Source organism: Nannospalax galili, unplaced genomic scaffold, assembly GCF_000622305.1.
Source record: "Nannospalax galili isolate Female #2095 unplaced genomic scaffold, S.galili_v1.0 scaffold875, whole genome shotgun sequence".
Lineage (NCBI taxonomy): Eukaryota > Metazoa > Chordata > Mammalia > Rodentia > Spalacidae > Nannospalax > Nannospalax galili.
Window position 1 is genome coordinate 3,962,943 of NW_008337059.1, and position 10,672 is coordinate 3,973,614.

General features: G+C 39.3%; 1 protein-coding gene and 1 non-coding gene across 2 annotated transcripts in view; both read right to left on the reverse strand.

The window, feature by feature from the left end:
* The window catches only part of Cc2d2b (coiled-coil and C2 domain containing 2B), a gene marked incomplete at its 5' end in the record, with an annotated part of 75,952 nt that extends 67,921 nt beyond the window's left edge, over positions 1-8,031 (reverse strand). Inside the window, 3 exons of the mRNA XM_029563009.1 lie at positions 4,771-4,865; positions 7,484-7,550; positions 7,948-8,031. Of these exons, the coding sequence (XP_029418869.1) occupies positions 4,771-4,865; positions 7,484-7,550; positions 7,948-8,031 (246 nt within the window). The remainder of the gene's footprint in view (positions 1-4,770; positions 4,866-7,483; positions 7,551-7,947) is intronic.
* Positions 5,733-5,801, reverse strand: LOC115070173. Its single transcript, XR_003849374.1, has one exon. It is a non-coding gene; the product is annotated as a small nucleolar RNA SNORD82 (small nucleolar RNA).
* Positions 8,032-10,672: the final 2,641 nt, after the last annotated feature.

Genomic DNA, 10,672 nt, shown 5'->3' on the forward strand with positions numbered 1-10,672 from the left:
CCCCAATTCTATCCAAAGGAATACTGACAATGGATTGCTGTAGATGAGGAACAGCTGATCCTCCTGGAACAGGGACCTCTGGCTGACTAGATTTATCAGAAGGACAGATGGGGGCAATAGATGGGGGTCCTGACAACACAGTGGACATTGGCAGGGATGACAGAGTATGGAGGCTCTAGAGGGAGAAGAAGGCTGTTTATCTGACGAGTTTATATTCATACTCAGATGCCACGGAACTCAGAAAGTAAGTGACTGTGACCAGTAATAGTCATATATATAGAGATTAGAAATGCATGTGAAAACGTCTCAATGTCAGTTGCCTTAAAATGAATTTTTCTGTATGAAACTGTATTTTAACAACGAAGTGGAGATCTTTTCTAAACATTAAAACCTCATTTAATTTTATGTCTTGTAGAGTTTATAATCAGTAAAAGATTGTACAAGCGTAATAATTCCTCTGTAAACCTAAAAATGTACAGCCAATTTTGAAAGAGATGTACCCTAGCTCAGAAAAATGTTATTGAATAGGTTAATGCTGTTGTAATGAAATGCTTCTTTTAATTAAAATTAAAAAAAAATCTGAATATTATGATTGTTAAGTATAGGCCTTTTCAAAATAACCAACTCAGTAGTTTCTAGATGACTACTTGTGTAATTTGAAATCTACATAGAATATTATGATTGCTAAGTATAGGCCTTTTCAAAATAACCAAATCAGTAGTTTCTAGATGACTACTTGTGTAATTTGAAATCTACATATTTTGAACAAGACAGCATGGAAGTATGCCATACAATAAAAAAACTCTCAGTTCTCAAAAATGTACATTTAGGGTAAGTAACAGAATCACAGAATTGTTTTGATTTTTTATTTTTTTTATATTTTATTATTTTTATGTGTATGAGTTTATTGCATGGGTGTTACTGCACCCATGTTGTGTAGTGCCCAGGAGGGTCAGAAGAGAGCGACAGATTCCCCTGAAACTGGAGTTACCAATGGGTATTAGCTACCATGTGGGTGCTGGGAATCGAACCTGGGTCCTTTGCAAGAGCAGCAGTGTTTTTAACCAATGAGCCCTCTCCCTAACCCCATCTTTTTTATTTTTTGAGATAGAGTCTCAGTATCTCTGTATCTCTGGCTAGCCTGGAACTCACTTTGTAGCCCACACTGGCCTAAAACTCAAGGTCCTCCTGCTTCAGTCTCCCAAGTGTTGGGATTATAGGTACATGCCACCACACACAGCTCACAGGGGTCCTATAACTACAGAGCTTTACATGCTGTTTGATCAGTCCTAACAAAAATTTTAAAGTATATTTGAGTCTGGGTCTTAATAACTTTTCCTTTTGAAAAATTTTCTTGGCTTACAAAGACTTAGTTTTTACTATGACATTTTCCAAACAGAATGTGTCTTTATTTTTTTCTCTCCTCTCCCTTCTTCCTCATCCCCCCTCCTGCCCTTGTGCCCCTTTGCCACTAAATAGCAGCATAAACATCGACCAAGTTATATACAAAAGTTATTTATACAAGTTATAACAAAATCTGAATATAGGTATGAAAATGTACATGTTTCTATTGATAAGTATCTGAATATTACATCATAAGTACAGGTGTATTCACAAAAATCGTATCACATTTGTTTCAGATGGCTACTTGTGCAATTTGAAAACTACATATATTGAACAAGACAACATGAAAGTATGCTTTGCAATAAGTCTGATCATTATTCCCTCCTTCCTATCCCTTTCACGAAACCAAGGAAATATTTATTTTCTAGCCAAATATCTTTGTGGTATCCATTTTAGGATTTCAAGCAAGGTATATGACATCAACATCTAGAAGCAAGATTTGTGGGATTCTCCACATAGAGATCCCCTTAAAGATTCGGACCACTGACTAATAGGGTTCTTTGCCCCAGCAGGCCCCCATGCCAAGGTTCCTCTACAACACTGTTGGTACAGGCCTGGCCTCTCAAGCTGCTTTCAGAGCAAATGTCTGTCCCGATGGATGAGTATAGTGGGGTTTCCAATTGGACCCCTGATGTATAACCTACAGGCATCTTTATGAGCCCTACCTAATATGCCTTTGTTTTCACTCTAGACAAGCTATGATCTTGATCCACATGAGCCCTAGCTGTACAGTCCTTTCTCATTTAATATAAGTTCTGCTGCTCTCCCAAATCATCACCTTCTTGGTCTTTGGTATGCAGCTTGCAGCAGAGTTCTATCCGAGCTGTGGGCTGCTAGGTGTAGATGGACATAAATGAGTATTGTGTGATAAAAGGAGATGCCGCCCCTGCCCTGCCTTTCAGGAACATTCCGTGCTGCTGCAGTATGATGAGCAGAGAGTCCTTTGAGATCACCTGTAGACCTCACTCTGGGTACCCACATTAGGTACTTGGGACTGCCCCATCTTTCTCTCAGAAGAAAGAGACCATACTCAAATTCAGCCTCCTGTAAAATAGATTTCTTCTCTTTATGACCCTGTCACCAGCTTCAGGAAAATAGCTTTTCCACATAGCTCTGAGTAGCATTGTATCTAACCTGGTCTTCCTCATACCCAACTAGCCCAATGGCCCCGCTGCAAGCCTGCTGGCTTGATTTCTTCCATACTTGCTTTATGAGAAGGAAAAGAGGCCGGTGATTACATCTGGTGCCTGCATACCCTGCTGGGGAACAGGACCAGGGACAAATGTTTCTCTTGTTTTCTCAGAAAAATCTATCCCTTAATCTATATTTTAAGAGGCTAGAAGGCCATCTAACTTGGCATTTAAGAGCATGGACATGTTTGACAGACATATTTCTTATATTCAAATATTCACTGAGTACCTAATATGTTCCAGAAATAAAATAAATAGACAAAGAACTATATATTAAGTGATAATGAGAATTGTGAAGAGGGGCTGGAGAGATGGCTCAGTAGTTAATAGCACTGGCTGTTCTTGCAGAAGACCTGGGTTTGAATCCTAGCACCCACATGGTGGCTAACAATCGTCCATAATTCCAGTTCCAGGGGATTCAATCCCCTCTTCTGTCTTCCATGGGCATTGCATGACAGGGTTGTACTTACATACATGTAGGCAGTACACGCAAACACATAAAATAAATAAAATATTTTTTAAAAAGAATTGTGAAGAAAAAGAAAGCAGGATAAGAAGATAGAGAATTCTGGGCAGGATGGGTTGAGGCTGCTATTTTAGACAGGCCTTTCAGACACAGCCTCTTTAATAGTGTGTCATTTGACTAGAAGTCCAAAGGTAGTGAGAGTTACACCATGAACCTAAGAGAAGAGCTTTCAAAGCAGATAAATTAAGTGTAAAGCCCCCAGGGCAAGAGTGATATGCAAGGGAGGGACAGAAGGGAGTCATGTGGTTAAGTGAGGGAGGAGGAAAAGAGAAGAAATGAAACAAAGTCAGAGAGTATGAGGGACCAGGTCTTGCAGGCCTTAAAGAATGCCCAAAGGACCTTCATTTTTATTTTAAATGAAACAGGAAGAGGTTAGAGAGTGCAGGTAAAAGAATGGTCTTAGATTCTGACAGTGTTGCTTTCAGCTCTGTTCAAATATGGAAAGAGCAATGTGGAAGACAGGGAGACTTGGCAATGATTCAGATAGCGAGTTTATGATGGTTTAAACTGCAGTGGTCCTAGTGAAGGCAGGAAAACATGGGTCAGATAACAGGACAGTCTGAAGGTAGAATGAACTGGTTCTCTGTCTCTGTCTCTGTCTCTCTGTCTCTCTCTCTCTGTATGTTTTGGGGAGTATTGTTTCTTAGGTACTGTCCACCTTTTTTTTCTGAAATGGGGTCTCTCATTGGCCTGGAACTTGTCAAAGATGCTAGACTGGCTTGCCTGACCAGATAGACCCAGGGATCCACCTGTCTCCACCTCCCCAGGGCTGGGTTTCCAAGGGCTTACCACCATGTCTGGCTTTTTTATGTGGGTTCTGGAGATTGAACTCAGATCCCTGTGCTTGTAAGGCAAGCGTTTCACCAGCTGAGCCAGCTCCCAAACCTTGTGTGTACTTTAAACAATCATTATTTCTGGCTATTAAGAGCACAGGTGTTAGCTTGCCATTTTCCAATATTTTTGTATAATTAAAATTTTCCCAAAATAAAGTAATGTGTTAATGTGTTAAAAAACAATCAAGGCGGGCACACACCTTTAATCCCAGCACTTGGGAGGCAGAGGCAGAACTCACTGTGTAGACCAGGCTGGCCTTGAACTCAGAGATCCACCTGCCTCTGCCTCCTGAGTGCTGGGATTAAAGTCGTGCGCCACCACGCACAGCCCCCCCTTGTAGGGTTTTTATGAGTACTGACTAATGCAATCCACTTTGATAGCATATTTTATCACTGAACATCCAGTAAGAGCTCAGTAAATGTTAGTTATTCTAACGATCAGTTCAATTTAGAGAAAAGGAAGGCATAATAATAAAAATTTCATCTTCCAAACCAGTTGTGAGGGTTCATACCTGTTAGCTTAGCAATCAGGAGGCTGAGGTAAAAGGATCGAAAAGTTCCAGGCCAAAGGGTAGGCATGATAATGCACACCTTTAATCCCAGCACTCATGAGGCAGAGGTAGGCAGATTTCTGTAAGATCAGGCCAGCCTGGTCTACATAGCAAGTTCCCTGTCAGCTCAGGCTATAGGGAGACCTTGTCTCAAAACAAACAAACAAAAATAAATCCATCTCCTATCTAAGTGTTTCATTCTATGTCTTTAACAAATAGCTGAATCTTGGGGGAATAAGGATGTAAACGAGGGAAACCAGTCCAACCTGCCCTGAAGACTGACTCAAGGCTGAGTCTTCTTCACCACTCAAGATGAAAAATGAAAGTCTTTCATCCAGTAAAACTTCAGTCTGTGGGTTAAACAACAGTAGACCAGTAGTCAATGTTGCAGCGAATATATCGTCTACATATAAGTTAACATAAGTTAATAAATATTCTTTGGCAACACGGTAAACAGTAACAGTAATAAGGAACAACAGGACAGAGTTGTTTTATCAGGTTATATATAAATTTAGCTTTGGTTCACGAGTTTCTTTTCTTTCTTTCTTTTTTTTTTTTTTGTTCTGGAAACTGAAATAAAGCCAAAATTTCCACCTCTAACCAATATGCCCCCACGGCTCACACTCTAATTTGAGCAGTAAGAGAATTATTGCACAGTTTGATCAAAACGCTGCCTCAGGACAAATTTTCCCTATGTTTAAGAGTTCTTATGGACACACCCGCAAACATGCACACACAAGTACCACTCCATCCCAGTCCCACAGTCTTTGGTGACATATTCTTAGTTACAAACCAGTTGATAAATAAGTCCTCTTTTTTCTATGCTGTAAATTTGGATTCTTTGAAATGTAAATCATGCCACTTCTTTCTCATACACAGATATGAAAAAGAACTTAATGGAGGTTTTGAAGGGACTGAATTCTGTATAAAAAGAAAAAGAATCATACTAGGAATCAAAGAACTTCTGAACATTCCGAATGTGGACGTTTCCCTTGTGTTTGCCTTGTATCTACAGTTCAGCTGCGTTTGCATCATGAAGTGCCCACCACTTCTGCTAATTTGCTTCCTGAGCCGACAGTCCGTATTTGGTACTGAAATTCTTAAGACATTAATTTCTCTTTCTTTTTATTCTTTTCTTGATACTCAGGAATTCAACTTTGGCCAACTTTTTACTATTCATATTTAAATTAGATCCAATTTAAGCAAGCTTTTATTCTTTTTTTCTCAAGCACATCAGCATATTGCATTCCAGCATGAGGTTTCAGTATTAAGTCCCTTGTCATTCATCACTTGTGCATACTTTTATCCCTATGTTGAATGACTGTCATAAATATTTTTAGTCTGCCCCTATTTCTAATTAAAATATTTTTCTAAGCATCTGAGAAGGACACTAAAGAGCAGATCAAAATGAACTAAACAATCAATCTTTGCATTTAAAAATTTGCACAGCTAGGGGACTGGTGAGACGGCCCAGTTGTCAAGAGCACTTACTCTTGCAGAGGACCAGGGTTCTGTTCCCAGCACCCTCAAGCAGCTCAAGACCATCTGTCACTCCAGTTCCAGGGGATTCAACACTCCCTTCTGACTTCTGAGGGCATTGCATGCATGTGCATACCCATACATACATACATGCAGGCAAAACACTCATACACATAATATACAAATAAATAAATCTTAAATAAAAATAAATAAAATGTGCAGAGCTAAATATATTCTACATGGCTGTGTCAGAAACTACTAGCTGCTCAATACTGCCCTCACATCTCTTAATAAAAGAACCAGTTTTAGCTGGATACCTAGGTACTTCATCCACATTCTTTACTGGAAATGATTTGTGCAACTTGTATGTCTGACCTGTAAAAGATCAACCTGCAAGTTGTTGGTTCTTTGGTTCTTTCTCTCTACCTTCCTTTTGGCTCACAAATGAAAAAAATGGTGGCTTCATGCCATGGACTCAGAGATGAAAGTCTCATGTTGAACTTTCAACAGGGCAGAACTCTTGTCTGAATACTTAACTTCTATACTAGAGAGAAGTAAAACTATTTTGATAAAGACATTTTACCTTAAATCTTTAAAAAAAATTTAAACATTTATTTTATATGTATGAGTGTTTTGCTTGCATATGTAAGTACACCACATGCATGTAGTGCCTGAGGAGGCCAGAAAAGGGAGTCAGACTCCCTTGAAACTGGAGTAATGGACAGTAGTTAGCTGCCACATGGGTGCCGGGAATCGAATCCGGGTACTCTGAAAGAGCAGCCAGTGCTCTTAACCACTGAGCCATCTCTCCATCCCCTTACTTTAAATCTTTTTGTTACAGCAACTTAACCTGTACTCTAACGTGGCTATCCTCAATAGGAAATGTTTTGTCATTTCATTTCAAATATGCAGCTGCACACTGAATTTTAGCACCAAATCTGTAGGTCAGAGATCATCCCTAATATTGTTAGAATTGACTGGGAGGTGCTTAGGCTGAGGTGACTCCAGAGTCGTTAAGTTCCTGTATAAGCAAACTGAATCTAACTCTGTGATGGGCCAAGTGCTACTAACTTTTAACTAGGGTCATTAAGGCTATTGCTCACTTTAGTTAATCAGGTTTCTTTGCATTGCTTCAGCATGCATTCCATAAATGCTTTCCTTTCATGTTCCTTTGGTGGAACCCGATATACCTGCTGTTTGAAACTTTTCAATCCGTGAGTGGTTTGCTCAAATAAACTCTTTAAAAATTTAATGTGCTTAAGTTTATCTTTTAATAAATATTTATCATAATTTATTAGCACAAAAAGCAATGCCAAGTAGAGTCAGGTGTGGTGGTGCACACCTTTGATCTGAGCACTTCGGAGGCAGAGGCAGACAGATCTCTGTGAGATCGAAGCCAGCTTGCTCTACACAGTGAGTTCTAGGTCAGCTGAGGCTAGGAGTAATGCCAAAAACTTCCATCAAGTTGTTTTTAAAAGTTTTTTAAAAGAAAGTTGTTCACCTTAGGCCATTGAAATATCTTAGGATTACTGAACAGCTGAGTTGAAGATTTTTCACCTTGACTAATCTGAAACACAATTTTTTTTTAGAAAATAAGCATTATCAAGCTCACAAGTGTTCTGTACAAAATGAACAAAAATCCTCAATGTTTTTCTTTTTAATAGTGCATGTGCATGCACACACACACACACACACACACACACACACACACTCAGAGTCCCAAGATTCATATATAATTACTATGACCAAATCATTGAACTTTTCTTCTGTTAGGTTTAATATCATAGGGGTGTTGTGAGACAAAAGGAAAGGAAAGGCCATGCAGGCTAGAACTTGAATCTTTTCTGGAACTGAGCTATATCAATAGTGACTGGCAGCTCTTTCTTGACATAAAAAACAACTATTCTGTTACATGTTTCACCCAAAACAATAATCCTGAAAACAAAGAACTTTGACAGTATTACCTTGGCATTTTCCAGTTTTTCTCTTACTTTGCCCCCCAGTGTCTCTGTTATGTTTAGATTTTCTTCTGAATCTAAATCCAAAAACCAACATAATATAGTTTACCACTTTATTAAAATTAAACAACAATGACATCAAAAGTACACATTACGTATCACAATTGTATGCATCCTTAAGCATCATGGCGAGCAGGAAGAGCAGGTCGCCCGCTCCAAGAGCCTAGAACCACTGCACCCCTTCCCCTTTCTCATCTATGGTAAACGATGTTGCTTGTCTGACTTTTTCTCTTGCTACTTCCTGGAATATTGGCCAGAGACTTTCTTTGTAGACAAGAAAAGCATAAAATAAGAAATTAGAAAAAAATGAAGTTTTTTTCCTGTTAGGAAGACAATCCCTGAGAATATCCCTATTCCATATAGACTGCCCTCCGGCAAGTCCAAATATCAAAGCTGGGTTATCATCATTTTTAATTAAACTGGAATAAAAAATCCGAAAGGGGAAGAGAGAAGCCTCTAAACATCTATTTTAAGTACTTATACCGGGCTTGTAAAATCAACATAATTTGTTTGACTCCTACTTTGGCCACATGTTAGACTCAATGAAGCAGTCTTGAAAGGCATGAAGAAGGCTTGCTGTGCGTGCAGGTCAGGCTATTTGTTATCTTCTGCTCATGTACAGGATGAACTGAGCAAGATGAGGTTGTGCAGTTCTAGTTACAATGAGAATGGAAGACCTACTGCTCAAGTTCCCTTGCAGTTTGCTTTTTTCTCTCCCTGCTGTTGAGTACCTCAAAGTTTTATATGTGGAAATAAAGGGTAGGAATAGAGCTAATTCACAAGAGGTCATAAGAATCTTGGTAGTCTTAACCAGAGTATTAGAGTATTTCTTGTTATAATTCAAACGTTTCTAATCAGTTTGATTCTTTTTAAGATTTATTTTTAATCTTGCCTCATTTTGAATCCTGTGAGCTACAACAACTGGCCTGGCAAGATGTGCCCATGGGTCAATAGTGGCGTGAGTGCTATGGGTGCAGCCAACCTATTTCTGATTGGATTTAAGGTCTGCTTCACAAGATGAAGTCCACATCTGACAATGACATCAGTCTTAGGAACCTGAGGCTAGGCAGATCACAGGCAATAGGGGAAACCTATTACTGTTATTCTGCTAAATGGATGTAGTATTAAAAACTGACTCCTAATGACTTACTGTTATACCTATAGATTGATGCATCTCTCAACTCTCATTAGAGAAGCTTCCTCAAGCAACAGTGATTAGCACAGAGACCCACAACTGTCAAATGTGTGTAGAATAAGATACTGCAGAGTGCTTATCCCTGAATTGGTCTGCCTCACAAAACTCCAGGGATTATTCGAAAGAGGGGATGGAAAGATTGAAAGAACCAGAAGAGATGGCTGACCACAGGAAACAGAGTTTTCCAGACAGCTGGGCAGTTGTTCGTGTGAATGCACAGCAGTAGTGACAGCATGCACAAGAGCTATGTAAGTTCAAGACAGACCAAATTCCAGCATAGAAATGAAGACATGGGTAAGAAGCCCCAACCTTAGCTGAGGAACTATTGGCAACTGGTAGCTGCTAGTAGAGGGAAAGTCAGCTTTTTTTGTTTTTTTCTTTTTTTTTTTTTTTTGGAGGAGGAGGAAAGTTTTTTTTTTTTTTTTTTTTTTTTTTTTGCCTTTTTGAGACAGCGTCTCTCTGTAGCCTCAGCAGGCCTGGAACTCACAGTGTAGATCAGACTGGCCTCAGCCTCTCAGAGATCTGCCTGCCTCTACCTCCTGAGTGCTGGGATTAAAGGCATATGCCACACATCCGGTAAGAGAGACTTTTCTTCAAGGGTGTGATGCTGGGTAGGTTAACCAGGCTCTAGTGGATGGACCCACACCAAAAGGCATTTGGAGACACAAATTTGACTCTATAGACTAATGTGTGCGTGTGTGTGTGTGTGTGTGTGTGTGTGTGTGTGTATGTGTGTGTGTGTGTATTTAATAGAGTACATTAAATCAGGCACAGGGTAGTAAGGGAGTGGTAAGGTGGGTGCAGATAGGAAAGGGGTAGAAATGTGATAAAATGTATTTGAAAAAACTTGATAAAGCAAAACATATGACATGTGAGAATAAATCTTATTACATATGGTCCACCATTGAACAGAATAATGAAATAGAAAACACTTTTCATTTTTAGTTATGGGGTGGGAGTATATGCATGTGAGTTCAGGAGGTGTCTGCAGAGGCCAGAAGAGGGTATCAGGTCCACTGGAGCTGGAGTTACAGGTGGTTATGAGCTGCCTGAGGTGGGTGCTGGGAACTGAATTTCAGTCATCTAAAAAAGCAGTGTGCACTCTTAACCACTGAACCATCTCTCCAGTCACTTACTTGTTTGTTACTATTTATTGTATTTCCAGAACTTGGAATAACAACTGACGTATAATAGACACTCAATATATATTTTGGGTAAAATAACCAGGGTTTAACCACTACTTGTTCTCCCAAAAGCTGGAGTTTCTTTAAGCAAGTTCTATATCTCTGATTATTTAAAATTTAGCACAGTCTCAAACACTAATGAATTCTCCATGCTACAGACAGAAAGATGGAGAAAACTGAACTATCACATGCATTGTTTCTCAGTATTTCCTTAAGCTTTATTTATGTTAAGACTCCCAAATGCTGAAGCTCGAGCATGGGAGCAATAATTTACATTCTTGAAAAGTAAAAA